This window comes from Chamaea fasciata, unplaced genomic scaffold (assembly GCF_029207755.1).
Source record: "Chamaea fasciata isolate MVZ Bird 193981 ecotype frontalis unplaced genomic scaffold, bChaFas1.0.hap1 SCAF_5, whole genome shotgun sequence".
Lineage (NCBI taxonomy): Eukaryota > Metazoa > Chordata > Aves > Passeriformes > Sylviidae > Chamaea > Chamaea fasciata.
This window is the reverse complement of record NW_027094090.1, coordinates 434,217-451,783: the sequence shown is the minus strand read 5'-3', so window position 1 is coordinate 451,783 and position 17,567 is coordinate 434,217. Positions and strand designations below refer to the sequence as shown.

At 64.4% G+C, this 17,567-nt stretch overlaps 1 protein-coding gene across 2 annotated transcripts in view; it reads left to right on the top strand.

The window, feature by feature from the left end:
- Positions 1-17,567, top strand: part of SND1 (staphylococcal nuclease and tudor domain containing 1) — an 82,318-nt gene that overhangs the window by 20,022 nt on the left and 44,729 nt on the right. For both annotated transcript variants that reach the window (XM_066182576.1, XM_066182577.1), the window contains one exon: positions 1,956-2,069. In XM_066182576.1, coding sequence (XP_066038673.1) covers positions 1,956-2,069 — 114 coding nt within the window. The remainder of the gene's footprint in view (positions 1-1,955; positions 2,070-17,567) is intronic.

Sequence of the window (17,567 nt, the reverse complement as noted above, 5' to 3'; positions counted from 1 at the left end):
TGCTGCATCTGTGTGCTGTTGCATCCTGCATCCTGCTGCATCCCATGTTCTGCTGCATTCCATGTCCTGCTGCATCCCATATCCTGCTGCATCCCATGTCCTGCTGCATCCATGTGCTGCTGCATCCCGTATTCTGCTACATCCCATATCCTGCTACATCCCGTATTCTGCTACATCCCATATCCTGCTGCATCCCATATTCTGCTACATCCCATATCCTGTTGCATCCCATATCCTGCTGCATCCCATATCCTGCTGCATCCATGTGCTGCTGCATCCCATATCCTGCTACATCCCATGTTCTCCTGTATCCTGCTACATCCCATATCCTGCTCCATCCATGTGCTGCTCCCTCCCGTGTCCTGCATCCCCCGCCGCCCGGCTCATCCCGGCGCAGGCTCCCGCGGTTGGTCCTGCCGGGAAGGAAGGGGCGCTGGGGGCCGGGCCCGGCCCCGCCGCTGCTCCCGCACGGATCCGGGCCGTGCTGGGGGCCGGAATGCCGGGAGCCGCTGGAATGCCGGGGGCCGCTGGAACGCCGGGGGCCGCTGGAACGCCGGGAGCCGCCGGCCGGCTGCTGCCTCCTGCCAGGGAACAAATGAGATGTGACCGCGGCTCCCGCGGCTCCCGCGGCTCCCAGGGAAGCATGTGCTGGATGTGTAATGGAGCGCGGGATCTGCCCCCGGAGCTGACCCGCAGCGGCCCTGGCTGCGGCAGCTCCGCTTCGCATCCCGCTTTTTCCCAAGTCTTGGGCGGGAGGAAGGAGAGAGGCCGCTCCCTCCTCGCCCCTGGATGCCCTGGAGCGTGAGATTGGATTACTCCACTTGGCAGGCGCGCGGCTTTGGGCTGCTCCTGCCGAGGAAAAGTGCGGGAGCTGGGAGCCGGGAGAGGCCGGGGCGGCGCGTTGGGCCGTTCCCGGGGACTCTGCTGTGCCCCGGCGATCCCCGGTGCCTGCTGGGATCCGAATTCCTTACATCCTGCTCTCCCTGCGGCCCAGCACGCTGGGAGGGGTGGATGTGATTGCCGGGCAAAAAGGGCTGGAGCGGGATCAGCTCCCGCCTCCCTCCACGGCTCCGGGGTGTGCGGGATTGGGATCATCGAGGATAACCAGCAGTGGGAGCCCTTTGGGCTGGGGGCGCTGGGTTGTGCTGGGAGCGGGCAGGGGAAGGTCCCGTCCAGCCAGTGGGAGAACTGGGAATGTTACACCCGAGAGTCCTGAGCTCCATTGGGATCCTCCTGCTCTCTGCCTGGAGCCAGGCTGGGAATGCTGGGAGCGTCCAGCCTGGAGAGGAGAGGATCCAGGGAGAGCTTCCAGCACATTCCAGGGCCACCAGGGGCTCCAGGAGAGCTGCCGAGGGGCTGGGGACAAGGGACAGAGGGACAGGACACAGGGAATGGCTTCCCACTGCCACAGGGCAGGGCTGCATGGGACATTGGGACATTGGGAATTGCTGCCTGGGCTGGAATTGCCAGAGCAGCTGTGGCTGCCCCTGGATCCCTGGAATGGCCAAGGCCAGGCTGGACACTGGGGCTGGAGCAGCCTGGGACAGTGGGAGGTGTCCCTGCCATGGCAGGGGTGGCCCTGGGAGGCTCTGGGGTCCCTTCCCACACAAACCATTCCAGGATTCCCTGACTTTATGATCCTGGATAGTTTGCTCCCTCCTCCCTGAGCATCATCCCTTGTCCGGTGTCCAGCAGGTGCTCCTGCTTCTCTGAAATTGCCTCTGGAATGAAACCAGGGGGCTGAGCCCTGGCACAGGACACGCACGGCTGGCAGTGCCCTGCTGTGCCACGTGTCACCATCCCAGGAGCCGCATTCCCCTGGTGACCCCCGGGGTGGGGCTGGAGCCACTCACTGTGCTGGGGAGGGAAGCCAGGGTGGCAGAGCCGGTGGCACCTGGCCCCAGGTGTGCCCAGGTGCCCTCTGTCCCCACGCTCAGCTCTGTCTCTGTCCCCAGGTGATGCAGGTGCTCAACGCCGACGCCATCGTGGTGAAGCTCAACTCCGGGGACCACAAAACCATTCACCTGTCCAGCATCCGGCCACCGCGGCTCGAGGGGGACATCGCCCAGGTGACACCGCGGGGACGGGGCACGGGGAGGGGACAGCGCCTGGGGACACTGGGGGGACAGCGCCTGGGGACACTGCGGGGCAGGGGACAGCACCTGGGGACACTGGGGGGCAGGGGACAGCGCCTGGGGACACTGCGGGGAGAGGGGACAGCGCCTGGGGACACTGGGGGGCAGGGGACAGCGCCTGGGGACACTGCGGGAACAGGGGACAGCGCCTGGGGACACTGGGGGGACAGCGCCTGGGGACACTGCGGGGACAGGGGACAGCGCCTGGGGACACTGGGGGGACAGCGCCTGGGGACACTGCGGGGACAGGGGACAGCGCCTGGGGACACTGGGGGGACAGCGCCTGGGGACACTGCGGGGACAGGGGACAGCGCCTGGGGACACTGGGGGGACAGCGCCTGGGGACAGGGAGGGGACAGGGGACAGCGCCTGGGGACACTGGGGGGACAGCACCTGGGGACACTGCGGGGACAGGGGACAGCGCCTGGGGACACTGGGGGGACAGCGCCTGGGGACACTGCGGGGACAGGGGACAGCGCCTGGGGACACTGGGGGGACAGCGCCTGGGGACACTGCGGGGACAGGGGACAGCGCCTGGGGACACTGGGGGGACAGCGCCTGGGGACAGGGAGGGGACAGGGGACAGCGCCTGGGGACACTGCGGGGCAGGGGACAGCACCTGGGGACAGGGAGGGGACAGGAAGAGGATGGGAAGGGGCCGGGCAGGGGCCAGGATCGGCTCTGTGTGGAGACCCCTCCCCGTGGGGCTCCTGCCCTCTCTGGGGTGACCAAGCCTCCCATTCCCTTCCTGTGGGAGCCCCATCCCATGGGATGCAGGGGGCCCGGGTGGGGCTGGAAGGTGCCCTGGTGGCTGCCAGGATGGAGATGGACCTGTCCCCCTTTCCGTGCCTCAGTTTCCCTCTCTGCTCCGTGGCTGCTCCCGGCCGGTGGGCGTGGGATGTTCCCTGGGGATGTGCTGTCCCTGCAGCCTCGCGTCCCGGCGCACGGGGCAGGCCCAGGGGGCTGCAGAGCTGCGGGAGATGAAGCCCAGCGTGCGAATCCTTGTGTTTCCCTTCCCCTGGGCCGCGGGGCTGGCTGGGGTCCGGGAGCTCTCCCCGCATCCCGGAGGAGCGGCTGCCGTGTCCTCGGGCTCCGGGGGACGTGGGGCTGCCTCGTGACCGGCGCTGTCAGGCTCCGACGGGCTCTTGGCGGGCGCTGGAACGTCGGGGAGGGTTTGGAAGCGTTTGGGAAGCCTCGCATTGTTCCCGCACAGTTTGCTCCCTGCTCGGCGTGTTTGAGGCTCTGTCAGGCCGAGCTCGTGGCGGGGACATGAAAGCAGCGGCGGGATGAGCCGGGGTCGGGCCCGGGGAGCGCCCTTGACCCCGCGCCGAGCTCGGGAGCTGTGCCCCAGAACGGGATGTGGCTCCCATCCCTGCGGGACGCACCGGGCGCCCTTGGCCCAGCTCGGAGCTCCGGAGCTGTGCCAGGGACGAGGAAGGACGGGGGATCAGTCCCCGTGTCACACGCAGAGTGTCCCTGGCTCCGCTCCGAGCTCGGTGCCGTGCCCGAAACCGGGATGAGGGGCTGCGCCCTGTGTCAGAGTCTCCCTCGCCCCCTCACGGCCCTGGAGCTGCTCCAGGAGCTGGGATGAGGGATTGGTCCCTCTGTCATGGAGTCTCCTTCATCCCGCTCGGAGCTCTGGGAGCCGGGATGTGACTCCGAGCCCTGTGTCCCTTTGCGGGACAGCGTTGTGGGTGCAGGAGCCGGGCACTTCCCGCTGTCTCCTGTGATCCCAGTCCAGCCGGGGCTCCTCGGGGCAAGGATTTGTCCCCGTGCCGCTGCTGTTCCCTCTGTTACTGCATTCCCTCCGCAGCTGATGCGCTCGGAGCTGTGGGATCGCAGAGCTCCCGAGACCTCCGGAGCGCCTGCCTTGTCCCTCCTCCTCCAGCACCTCTGGAAATGCCGGGAAGGCTCCTGGGAAGGCTCTGCCAGTGCACATGCTGGGGGCCAAGCCAGGATTGCTCCAAACCCACCTTTTCCAGGCTGTTTTCCATGCTGGAGCACCACGGGCCAGCCTGGCCGTGCCGGCTCCCAAGCTGACCCCGCGTTGCTGTGGGAAGTGGAATTTGGAGATTCCTGCCTGCCCGCACGCCGCCTTGTTGTGGCCAGGCGGGATTATGGAAAACTTCCCAGCTCGGCCTCTTCCCGCTGCTCCCCTGGCGTCAGCGGCACGGGGCTGGTGGCTGCCACGAGCCGGGGGCTCGGCGGGAGCAGCGGGAGCAGCGGGATCTCCTCCGGAGCGGCCGCAGTCTCCAAGGAGACTGCGGAAAGGCAGCGGCTCCCCCGCCGCGCCGCCGGATGGAGCCGCTGGAAAATCCTCGGCGGGCTCGGCGCTGCAGCCCCGGAACAGCGCGGGAGGAGCTCGGCCCCTCCCCAGCCCCGGGGCTGCCGGGGGACCCTCAATGTGGGCTCTGTCCCCCCAGGCCGCGGTGTCCCTGTGCGTGCTTGGCACTCGGGTGTCGCATCCCGGTATCCCAGTGTCACATCCCGGTATCCCAGTGTCACATCTCGGTATTCCAGTGTCGCATCCCGGTATTCCAGTGTCGCATCCCGGTATTCCAGTGTCACATCCCAGTATTCCAGTGTCACATCCTGGTATTCCAGTATTACATCCCAGCACCCCAGTGTCACATCCCGGTATTCCAGTGTCACCTCCCAGCACCCCAGTGTCACCTGCCAGCATCCCAGTGTCACATCCCGGCATCCCAAGGTCACATCCCAGTATTCCAGTGTCACCTGCCAGCACCCCGATGTCCCCGGATCGGGTCACAGCCGTGCGGCTGCTCTGTGTCTGTCCCTGGCTGTTCCCATGCTTTGGGATCAGCGCTTGGAACCGGCTGCTCCTTTAGGGCACGCCCAGGGTTTATGGGTGCTGGAGCCCCTGGAAGGGTGGAATTCCTGCTCCTCAGAGGAAGAGCTGCTTCCCTCTTCCTCCTCTTCTTCCTCCTCCTCCTGGGGCTGGAGCAGCCGGCCCGGGAGGTTTTGTGCCCTGTACTGGTCCCAGTTCTGCCCCGCTGGGGTCTCCCCAGGGTCCCTCCAGCCTGGGATGCTCCCATTAAATCCCACTTCTTTCTCCCTGGGTTTCATCCTTCCGCAGCTCCGTCGTGTTCCCGTCCCTGGCGCTGTCCTTAATTTCCTGGCGGTGCAATTAATGCCGGCTTTGCTCCTCCCCTTCCACACCAGCAGTTCAAATTATGGAGAAAAATATCCAAGAATTGGCACGAGGGACCAAGCCGGCCCTCGCTGGGGCTTGGGAAGGGGACGCCCATCCCGGCTGCTGTTCCAGAGGTGGATCCGGAGCTCAGGGAGCGTGCACGCTCCTGTTCGTGGATCGAACGTCAGCTTGGACATCTCTCCACGGGCACGCGGAATGCGTCAGGATTTACGGGATATTCATGGGAATGTTGATAACGCCTGAGCGTTTATTGAAAACCCGCCACTGCAGGGGTTTGGGCTCTGCTCCCAGGGACAGGAGCAGAGGGAGCGGCCTCGGGGAGGCTCAGGGTGGCCAGCAGCAGGAATTTCCCCATGGAAAGGGTGCTCAGGCCTTGGCAGGGGAAACCTGGAGTCGCCATCCCTGGGAGTGTCCAGGGAATTCCTGGAGGTGGCACTCAGGGCTCTGGGCTGGGGACAAGGCGGGGATCAGACACAGCAGGGACTTGGTGACCTTGAAGGGCTTTTCCAGCCTCAGCGATCCCAGGATTCCGTGATCCATATAAATTCTAGGACCATCCATACCTTTATTTAATCTAAAATAGAAAACGGATTAAATTCAGTGTAGGGCTGATCCCAGGCTCCCCTGGAAGGTTTTTTTTCCCCCCCCAGTGCCCCTTTGTGGGCTTTTCCCACCCTGTCATCCCCGCCGGAGCAGGAGCCCCGGGACGTGGCAGCTCCGTCGGGAATCCCATCCCAACCTGCCGAGCGCTAATTGCTCCCACGGCTCCGGCTGGAGGAGATGGGAAGTGACAGACGGAAAAGGGAGTGCGATGGAATCCTGCAGCCTTTCATCTCCAGCCTTTCATCTCCCGGCGTTGGATGAATCCCGGGAGCGACGGCCGGGAACGTCCCCAGCGCTCAGCTCTGTCCGGGAGCATCACGGATGGGCTTGGAGATGGATCTGCCGCTGCTCCGGGGCGGCACTGGCGCCATGGGCCACGGGAACAGCTGGAAGACCTCACCTGGATGGCTGGAATCTTGGTCAGAACAGCTGGGAACTCGCTGGAAGGGCTGGAAAACCTCACTGGAAGAGTTGGAAACTTTTACTGGGATACATGGAAACTCACTGGAGTGCCTGGAATACCTCACTGGAATGGCTGGAAAACCTCACTGGAATGGCTGGACACTCACTGGGATGGCTGGAAAACCTCACTGGAATGGCTGGACACTCACTGGGATGGCTGGAAAACCTCACTGGGATGGCTGGACACTCACTGGAAGGGCTGGAAAGTCACTGGGATGGTTGGAACTTTACTGGAATGGCTGGAAAAACTTAACTGGAAGGGCTGGAGACTCTTACTGGGATGACTGGAATCTCTCCTTGGGAAGGCTGGAATCCCTCCCTGGGATGGCTGGAATCTCTCCCTGGATTGTGGCCCCAGCTGGGGCTGCGGATGTGGGATTCTGCAATCCTTGGGATGCTCCAGGTGCCTGTGGATCCAGGAAGCCGTTCCCAAGGCACTCAGCGCTCAGCCCCCGAGCCCTGTGGTGGGGTTTGGGATCCATCCATTTTGGAGATGGATCCGTCCTCCCCGGAGCGGTTTGCTGGCCTTGGATCCATCCAGAGGTGGAGCTGAGCCGCGTCTGGCAGTTCCATGGGATGGAATTCCGGAAGAGCCAATTCCTGGGAAGAGCGCGAGAGGCTCAGACCCCCTGGATCCACCTGCGGTGATTCTGCCTCAGAGCTTCCCTGGGTGTCAGTGCCACCACCATTCCCAGAGTTTGGGTTGTTTCCGCGCCCTTCTCCAGCCACCAGCGCGTTCCCGTGGACAGCCACACTCTGGGCCCCATCGGCCTCTCCGGCGGAATTTTCTGGATTGCGGCAGTCGCAGCACGAATCTGCTCCAACCCCCCAATTTATCTAAATCGATCTCTTAATTGGGAATTCTCTGGAGGAGGGGGAGTCGAACACACGGATCCTGATTCACCGGGAGGAGCAGGGAACACGCGGCGTGCTGGCGGTGGGCTGGCAGTCGGGAGGCTGGAAGTGGGGCAGTGCCCCCGGCCGGGGCAGGCACGTGCGGGCTGCCGGCACTCCGGGCTTTGGGAGCTTTTGGGAGCCCTGGAAATGGCATCGGGAGCCGACATATCCCAGCTCCTCTCCCAGCTGCTCCCTGGTCCCACCTGCGCGGCTGAGATCGGGCTGGCACTGGAGGTGTGGGATTTCTACAGGGATTGTTGGGATGGCCCTGGGCCACTTCCAGATGTTTTTTCCAGGGATGCGAAGCTGGTTTTTCCCCTGCATGGTGGCTCATTCCTGTGCCTCTGCCCCACGTCAGTGCTGGGCAGGGATCCCGAGCCCCTCCAGCCGGGATTTGGGATGGAGGATCCTGGTGCTCTGCCTGCTCTGGCCTCTGGAGCAACGGGAGCCTCCCAGAGCTGCCACCACCCCGGCAGGGAAAAGCTGGTGGCACAGGAGAGCTGGAAATGGCTTGGGAAACAGAGGGAACAGATGGATTTGGGTATTTTTTTTCCCAGCTCTCAGAGGAGCTGCACGCAGGTTCCTTGGCTTTCTGCAGTGATTCCAAAGGCAGGGAGCTGCTGGATCGTCCGGGGATCAGCATCCCGGCTGGAATGTGGGACATTCCAGGGTGCTTGCTCCTGGGGGTGCTGCCACGTGGGATTCCTGTGGCACTCGGTGTCCTGCAGGTCCCCGTGGCTCCGGGGTTCCGGCTGCTCCCTCTCAAATCCAGTGTCTGACTCCTTGCATTCTGGATTTTTGTGTCCCTCATTCCCTTGGGAGCCGTGGGGGATGTGGCTGCTCCCGCTGCTCATCCCGCCACATTCCAGCAGATTTCAGGGAGTGTTCTTACCCAAACGCATCAAAGCTGCAGCTTCCTCTGCTGCTTCCCCTGCCCCTCGCTGGTTCCCGGGATATTTCTGTGGGATTGGAAGGGCTCTGTACCAACGACCTGCCTGGAGCTCCGCCAGCCCCGCCGGCGGCAGGATGGGCAGGGAACGACCTTGGGGCCAAGGGCAGCTCCGCTTTTGAGGCTGTTCCAGTTTGGATTTATAACCCTGCGGGAGAGCCGGGAAAAGGAGCTGGGAAAGATCCCATCCCACCCATTTTTAGCAATCCCAGCTGCTCCGTCCCTGGAAAAGAGCTGCTGCTGCCGGCTCCGAGCCACCCTGGATACCCGTGGAGAGGCTGGGGTGCCGTGGGTGCCCGGCGGGTGCCGCTCGGTGGGTGCCGCTCGACAGATGGTCTGCAGGTGTCCGCCGGGAGCTTTTCCAGGGAGGAGCCAGCTGGATTTTGGGAAGAGGGCGGCTGCACGGCTTTGGCAGCGCCGTGCCGGGAGCTGGGAACGTTCCCGGGGCCCTGCAGAGGCTGCGCTGGCACCCTCGGGAGCGCGGGCGATGCCACAGCCCTGCCAGGCGAGGGCCGGGAGGAGGGGCTGGCAGAGGGAGCGTTTTCCAGGCGGGAATGGCTCGCTGGGCTCTGCCAAAACCCTCCGGAGGGATGGAAGCGCCGGCACAAATCCCCGGCGCTGTGGCTGCCCCTGGATCCCTGACCAAGGCCAGGCTGGACACTGGGGCTGGGCTGGGGACACTGGGAGCTGTCCCTGCCATGGCAGGGGTGGCACTGGATTGTCCCTAAGGTCCCTTCCCACCCACAGCATTCCGTGATCCCTCTGGTAACGAGCCTGGAGGAACCGGGGCCTCCCCAGCTCGGCCGAGCCCCCTCGTGTCCCCCCCGCTTTGTCGCCCTTGTCGCTGTGGGGCCAGCCGTGAGGACAGTCCCGGGAGCCGTTCCCGGGGACCCGGGGTTGAATCCGAGGCCGGGAACGCCGGGAACGCCGGGCGGGGAGCGCGCGGAGCGGGTCGCGGCCGCGGTTTGTGGCGCAGGGTTTTGTACTACACAAATCGCTCCGCACTCAACGAGCATGAAAGATTAACGAGGAACAAAGCCGTGAACTCATGCGGGCCCGCTCCCGCTGAATTACGGCTGCAGGGATCGTGGCAGCTCGTCCGCGGATTGTGGAAGCGAGCTGATCTGCCGGCGCCGAGCCGCCGCGGCTCCGAGAGCTCCGCACGCGACTTGAATGGATCCTAAATATTGGCAGAGCCGGGGGGAGGAGGCGCGGGGGCACCGGAGTTCCCGGATCAATATTTAATGGGAGCCGCAGTCGCTTCCAGGGAGAAGACGAGTGCAAGTCAGCGTGTTCTGGGAAGCTGGAATGTGCCCTCCGGGCAGCAAGCGCTGCGCCGGGAGAAAGCGATTCGGGGAAAGTGATTCGCTTGCATCTGCGGCTGCCGAGCCTCCTGCCGCTCCCCGAGTCGTTGGTGCCTGGAAAAGCAGCCCTCGGGTGTTTAATCCGCGCCTCTGGACTGCGGCAGCGCGGGGTGTTAAATTCCGGCCCGGGGGGCATCCAGGGGACGCCTCCGCTTCGTCTCCGGAGCGTTTTCCCTCCCCGGCCGCCGGCAGATGTCCAAACACGCGGCGGAGGCGGCTCCCAGGGGAGCTGCCAGCGCCAGGTACAAGGCCTGCTCCGGCTCGGATTCATTTGCGAGCTGGCACGGTTGGGTTCCTGTATGGATTACAGCTGCTGGCATCCCAGGAAATTGCTCATGGCTCAGGGAGCAGCAGCTCAGCGGCGGAACGGGAGCAGACGCGAGCCCGGAGCGCTGGAGCAGCAGAAGCCGGGCTGGTGCCGGAGCAGCCGGCCAGCCCCGGAGCCGGCCGGGGAGCCGAGCAGGAGCTTGCCAGCAATTAGGGAGCAGCTTTTCCATGAGGCAGCAGCTCCGGGAGGCCCCGGGGCCGCGCTGCTCCGAGCAGGCCCCGCTCAGCCCATCTGCTGCCGCCGCCGCGACCTGGATGTGCCGCGTGGCAGGAACGATCCCCGGGGATGGGGCTGTGCCGAGATCCTTCCCCAGCCGCCTCCCACTAAGCGCTGTAATTCCTCTCTCGTAATTCCTGCCTGGTGTTGTGACACCGATGCTTGGAGGGAGATCCAGGCACCTGCCAGCTCGCATTCCCGGCGATGCTGCTCCAGCCTCGCGCGCTCCGGGAGCCGCTCCAGAGGTTTGGTCCCTGCCCGGCCCCGGCTGTTTGTCGCTCGGCTGGATGAGCGTGAAAACGCTGCTGGGAGAGTGCGGCTTTGACCTTCTGAGCTCCTCGGGAGCTGCTGGAATTCCTCAGCGCACGGGAAATGGCACTGAATTGGAGCAGAGCCTCAGTCCTGGCACAGAGCTGAGCTCTGCAATTAGCGCTCCGGCCCTCGCGCCTCGGGAATCGATCCCCGGTTTTAGCGTGGGATGAGCCTCCGCGCTGGCTCCGCTCCCATCTCCCGGCTCGGGAGCCTCTGCTCCGTGTGGGAAGCGGGCACGGCTCCGGCACGCTGCCCGGTGGCCGGCCCAGGTGGCCGAGGGGACGCTGGGGACAGGGCTGGGCCACACGGTGCCATCACCCGGAGAGGCAGGGAGGGGCCAGGAGCAGCTCCATCCGCACGTGGACAGGGCAGGGAAGCTCCGGCCCCGAGGCCTGGCCCAGGCTCACATCCCACCCGCCGATTCCGTCCCGCTCCCGGCTCGGGGTGGTCACAGGGGGTCCCAGCCGGGCCAGGGCTCCGTGTTTATCCCAGGACACCCATCCCTCCCTGCTCGGGGGCTCGGAGCCCCCCCAGCCCCGGCAGCGCTCGGGGCTTGGAGCCGTGGGAGCAGTGGGAACTCCCCCATTCCTGCACCTCTGCCGGCGCCCGCTCCCAGAATCGGGAATCATGAATATTCCCCCTCCATTAGCACCGGCGGGATTCAGTGCCAGACATTTGGAGACGGCAGGGATGAATGGGATGGAGGGGGGGATGGATTGGGAACGTCCCTCGCTGGCACCTGCAGCCCCCCCCCCAGCCCCTTCCCCCGGCTCGAGTTCCTGGACTCCGGTGGCACCGGCCATCCTTGGGGACACCGGGAGCACCTCGGGACCTCCCAAAATTCCCAGGGCAAGCGGCAAAGCCGGGGGACCCTTGGAAAGGACTTTCCGTGGAGGAGCTGCCCAGGCGCAGCGGGGCTTGGTGCTGAGGAAGGGCTGGGCCCCTGCTGGCACGGGGCTGGCGTGGCCTGGCACGGCCCCAGTGTCACCGCGGGCGTGCTGGAGGTGACCTGGGCCGTGCCAGGGACTGGCCCAGGGCCGAGGATCCGGTCTGTACCGGGGGTGATGGATCCTTCCTGCCTGTGCCAGGGATCCTGGGCCACGGATAATGGATCCATCCTGCCTGTGCCAGGGATCCTGTCTGTGCCATGGATAATGGATCCATCCTGCCTGTACCAGGGATCCAGTCTGTGCCATGGATAATGGATCCATCCTGCCTGTGCCAGGGATCCTGTCTGTGCCGTGGATAATGGATCCATCCTGCCTGTGCCAGGGATCCTGTCTGTGCCATGGATAATGGATCCATCCTGCCTGTACCAGGGATAATAGATCCATCCTGCCTGCGCCAGGGATCCTGGGCCATGGATAATGGATCCATCCTGCCTGCACCAGGGATCCTGGGCCATGGATAATGATCATCCTGCCTGTGCCAGGGATAATGGATCCATCCTGCCTGTGCCAGGGATCCTGTCTGTGCCATGGATAATGGATCCATCCTGCCTGTGCCAGGGATGATGGATCCATCCTGCCTGTGCCAGGGATCCTGTCTGTGCCGTGGATAATGGATCCATCCTGCCTGTGCCAGGGATCCTGGGCCACGGATAATGGATCCATCCTGCCTGTGCCATGGATAATGGATCCATCCTGCCTGTGCTGTGGCTCACGGATCCATCCTGCCTGTGCTGCGGCTCACGGATCCATCCTGCCTTTTCCCGGACCCGCCGGCACAGTGCAGCCCCCTGGGCTTGGCACGGGGGTCTCCGAGTGTCCTGTGAGCAGGGCAGGGGGTGACAGTGATGGTGACAACGACAGGGACAGTGAGAGCTCAGGGCGTCCCCGTGTCCCAGGCCCCGCGGAGGGGAGGCAGCTCCATCCTTCCGAGCTCTTCCCTGGCTCCCGGCCCCGCTGTCCTACTTTTCTCCAGCTGCTTCTCCTCCTTCCCTCCGTCACGTGCGGGTGGGCTCGGAGCGCTCCGTGCGGCTCCGGCCCCGGGCCGGCCTCTGAGCTGCTCCCACATCCCAGCGCTCCCAATTCCTGCCCTGACCCCGCTCCCGCTGCCCACGGGGCCGCGTGGGAGGATCCACGGCAACGAAACGCGCCGGGAGGGAGCGGGGACAAAAGGGAGCCCCCTCCCACGCGACCCCAAATCCAGGGCAGGGAGGGCCTGGAGGGACAGCCCCGCCGCGCATCCCTCGGGCTCTGCAGTTGTCCTCTGAAATGCGGGATAACAGCGGGGACGGCGCGGGGGCTCTTCCCGGAGCCCTGAAATGGCCGTGCCTGGCAGCAGCTGCCAGCTCCATCCTCGTCCCCGTGCCCGTTCCCGTCCCCTCGGTGACGGTCTCAGGATGCAGAGGCATCTCCTGGTGTCACAGCGTCCCACAGCCGGGCCCTGGGTCGGGATCGTCCCTGTTCCGGGAGCGCTGACCCCGTTTTCCCTCTCTGTGGGAGCGGAGCGGCCGAACCGCGGCTGGATTCCAAAATCTGCGTGGCCCTCGGAGCCGCGTCCCCCTTGGCGCCCGCAGAGCCACACCCTGAGGCTCCTCCAGCCGCACTTTCCGGGCTGGAGTCGCAGCCAGCTGTGGGATCCCGGACGGAGCCTCGGGAGCCGGGAATGGGGCTGGGAGCTCCGGGGGGCTCGGGGACATCCAGGGACTCTGGGACGTCCTGGGGGCTGCACAGATTCAGCTGGGGGTAGCTCAGAGCCAGCATCTCCCAACCCTGACTGGGCTCAGGATGCATCCCACAGTTCCAGGTGCTCAGTTTGGGGTGTCCAGGATACATCCCCCAATTCCAGATGCTCGGTTTGGGGTGTCCGGGATACATCCCCCAATTCCAGATGCTCGGTTTGGGGTGTCCGGGATACATCCCCCAATTCCAGATGCTCGGTTTGGGGTGTCCGGGATACATCCCCCAATTCCAGATGCTCGGTTTGGGGTGTCCAGGATACATCCCCCAATTCCAGATGCCCGGTTTGGGGTGTCCAGGATACATCCCCCAATTCCAGATGCCCGGTTTGGGGTGTCCAGGATACATCCCCCAATTCCAGATGCCCGGTTTGGGGTGTCCGGGATGCATCCCCCAATTCCAGATGCTCGGTTTGGGGTGTCCAGGATACATCCCCCAATTCCAGATGCTCGGTTTGGGGTGTCCGGGATACATCCCCCAATTCCAGATGCTCAGTTTGGGGTGTCCGGGATACATCCCCCAATTCCAGATGCTCGGTTTGGGGTGTCCAGGATACATCCCCAATTCCAAGGGCCCGGTTTGGGATACCTGGAATGCCGTGCCCCAATTCCAGGTGCCTGCTGCTGAGGATCTGCATTCCAGCAGCCGAAGGATATTCTGCATAAATCCAACTCCCTCCTGCGACTTCCACCTTTTTCCTGGGCAGTTCATTGCAGAGGGAGGACCCGCAGGCTGGGGGTGGATGAATTCCAGCGGTTGGGACGGGAACCCCGCGGCAGCGGAGCCGCGTCTCCCGATTATCCGGGCGAAGCTGGGCGCCTGGAGCGGGGCTGCTGCTGGCACAGCTTTTCCAGGGATCTCAGCCTCTCTGGAGCAGCTCTTCTGGAGCTCCCGGGGCTGCTGGGGAAGTCAGGCTCGTTTAACGCCCAATTCCAGCGCTGCGGTGGGGAAACGACGGAGGGAAGAGCACAAGTGATCCGTGGAAGGAGCGGATATTTTGGGATGTCTCAATTTCCTCGTCAGCCCCGGAGAGGGGGCGCCGAGCCAAGCGGTGCCGGGTGATGAATCCCCCGGGAACGGGCAGCGCCGCGCTCGGCTGATTCCCCCATTAATTCCTTGGGAAGGGCCCTGCCTGCCCCGCTTCCCCCCACGGAGCGCTTTGGGGCCGGGCGGGGGCTGGCACGGAGCTGCCAGAGGGGTTCAAGCCCCTCGGGACACTCCTGTCAGTGCCCACAGCCCAAATTAAGGGATTCTTCTCCAGTTCTTCCTCAGCTAGGAACGTTGGAATCATAAAATCCTGGGATGGTTTGGGTGGGAAGGGACCCCAGAGCCCCCCAGGGCCACCCCTGCCATGGCAGGGACACCTCCCACTGTCCCGGCTGCTCCAGCCCCAGTGTCCAGCCTGGCCTTGGCCATTCCAGGGATCCAGGGGCAGCCACAGCTGCTCTGGCAATCCCAGCCCGGGCAGCAATTCCCAATGTCCCAATGTCCCACCCAGCCCTGCCCTGTGGCAGTGGGAAGCCATTCCCTGTGTCCTGTCCCTCTGTCCCTTGTCCCCAGCCCCTCTGCAGCTCTCCTGGAGCCCCTTGTGGCCCTGGAATGTTCTGGAAACTCTCCCTGGATCCTCTCCTCTCCAGCCTGGGACGGCGGGAGGTGTCCCTGCCCACGCCAGGGCTGGCACTGGAGGGGCTCCGAGGTCTTTTCCCACCCAACCCCTGCCCTGATTCCCGGGTTCTATAATTTATAACTTTATTATTTATAGTTCTCGGTTGTGCTGAGGCAGCTCTGCTTGTTTCCGTGCCGTCGCTTCCATCGTTTCCCCGCCGTTCCCATTTGTCCTGCGGCATCCCGGGGCCTTCATCCCCGCCCAGGATGATGAGGATGGTCGCACGGAGCGTGTCCTGGAGCGAGCAGGGAGCAGAGCCAATCCCGCTGGGCCCGCGCTGTCCCGCTCCGGAGTTTTGGGGTCTCTGTTCCCACCCCAAATTGTCCTGGCCACGCGGTCCTGTACTCCACTTTGGGGTTCTGTACCCCCTTTTAGGGATCTTGTACTCCCCATTTGGGATCGTGTGTCACTCTTTGGGGTCCTGTACCCCCCTTTGGGGTCCTGTACCATCCTTTGGGGTCCTATAGCCCCTTTTGGGGTCCTGTATCATCCTTTGGGGTCCTGTAGCCCCTTTTGGGGTCCTGTACCCTCCTTTGGGGTCCTGTATCATTCTTTGGGGTCCTGTACCCTCCTTTGGGGTCCTGTACCATCCTTTGGGGTCCTATACCCCCCTTTGGGGTCCTGTACCATCCTTTGGGGTCCTGTACCATCCTTTGGGTTCCTGTATCATCCTTTGGGGTCCTGTAGCCCCTTTTTGGGGTCTTGTACCCCTCTTTGGGGTCCTGTATCATTCTTTGGGGTCCTGTAGCCCCTTTTGGGGTCATGTACCCCCCTTTGGGGTCCTGTACCCCCCTTTGGGGTCCTGTAGCTCCTTTTGGGGTCCTGTAGCCCCCTTTGGGGTCCTGTAGCCCCCTTTGGGGTCCTGTACCCCCCTTTGGGGTCCTGTAGCTCCTTTTGGGGTCCTGTAGCCCCCTTTGGGGTCCTGTAGCTCCTTTTGGGGTCCTGTAGCCCCTTTTGGGGTCCTGTAGCCCCCTTTGGGGTCCTGTAGCTCCTTTTGGGGTCCTGTAGCCCCTTTTGGGGTCCTGTAGCCCCCTTTGGGGTCCTGTACCCCCCTTTGGGGTCTCCCAGCTGGAATGTTGGTGCCGTGGAGCTCCGTCCCCAGGGACGAGGAGGGCGGGCAGGGTTTGGGGTCGTGGGCAGCAGTGGGATCCCAGCATGGGGCAGCTCCGGTGGCGGATCCGGCTGATCCCGAAGCTGTGGGAAGCGGCTCCCAGAGGATGCCGCTTCCAGGTGCAGCTCCCACTGACAAGACCAACAACTTCATTAATTGAAGCTGCTTAATTGGGAGCAGCGTGTGCCGGGGGCGTGGAGCGTTCCCGCTCCAGGAAAGCCATTCCTGTGGCTCAGGAGGCAATTCCTGGGATGGAGCCCTCAGGGAATTCCAGGCCACAACCCACGCGGGTTTTGGAGCTGGTTTGGGGGAGATGGAGGCGCTGGGCTCCAGGGGCTGGAGATCTGGGTGCGCCTCTTTCCGTCAGGATTCCATGGGTTTGGACTCGGCTTGGTTGGGATCCCAGAGAATGGGACACAGCTGGGAAGGGTCTGGAGCCCCAGGAGGGGCTGAGGGAGCTGGGCAAGGGGCTGAGCCTGGAGAAAAGGAGGCTCAGGGGGGACCTGGTGGCTCTGCACAAGTCCCTGCCAGGAGGGGACAGCCGGGGGGGTCGGACTGTGCCGCCAGGGGACAGGGACAGGAGCAGAGGGAACGGCCTCGGGGAGGCTCAGGGTGGATTTTGGGGAATTCCCTCCTGGAAAGGGCTGTGCTGCCCCGGCACAGTGCAGTCCTCATCCCTGCAGGGATTTCAACCCCTGTGGAGGTGGCACTTGGGGACAGGGTCAGCGGTGGCCTCAGCAGTGCTGGGGGTCGGTTGGACTCGGTGGGCTCCGGGGCTTTTCCAGCCTCGGTTGTCCCGTGGCTCTCAGCAGCCCTGGCTGTGCCCGGTGTCCCTCAGTGCCACCAGAGCCACCAGCGCCGCCCAGCTCCCGTCACTCGAGTGGCTCTCGGGGACGGCGGCGTCACCTGCGAGTGGGGACAAGGAGGGAGCAGGAGAGGCTGGAGAGGCTGGAAGGGCTGGAGAGGCTGGAGAGGCCCCGGCACGGATCTCCGGGATGGATTTCCCACCTGGGACATCCCTGCCGGCTTCAGCCCAGGGTGAACCGTGGTGTGACACTGCTGATGAGCCATCGCCCTTCCCTGGATCCCTGGGATCCTCCCTGCCCCGGCTGGGATCCCTGGGATCCTCCCTGCCCCGGCTGGGATCCTTCCCCAGCTCCGGGCTCTGTCCCGGCCCGAGGCCCCACCCTGGGGACTGCAGTGTCCCTGTCCCTGCTCTCAGCACTGGCGTTTCCAGCTGGCAGCTCCCGCTCTCCTCCCGCTCATTCCGCCCTGGCGCTGGGAGTTGATTAGCTCCGCTAATTACTTTACAAATAATGAGCTTCCCTAATTGCGCTGGCAGGGACGGGGGGGGCTCTCCCCACCTGCCATCCCACGGCGCCACCAGGCTCTGGGTCCCCTCGGCTCCGCCGGGGACCCCCCTTGAGTGCAGGCAGCTGGAATTCTGGGAAAAATCCCGAAATCCTTGCACAGGGAGCTGGGAGCTCTGGCCTGTCCCGGGGGGATCAGGCCGCTCCCCCTGCTCCCAGCACCCCCGGATAAGTGGGATGCGTGTTCCAGACCCTGCCTGTTCCCCGTCTTGGCCTCTGGGATGGATCTCCAGGATGGATTTCCCACCCGGCACATCCCTGGCGGGTTCAGCCGAGGGTGAAGCGTGGCGTGACA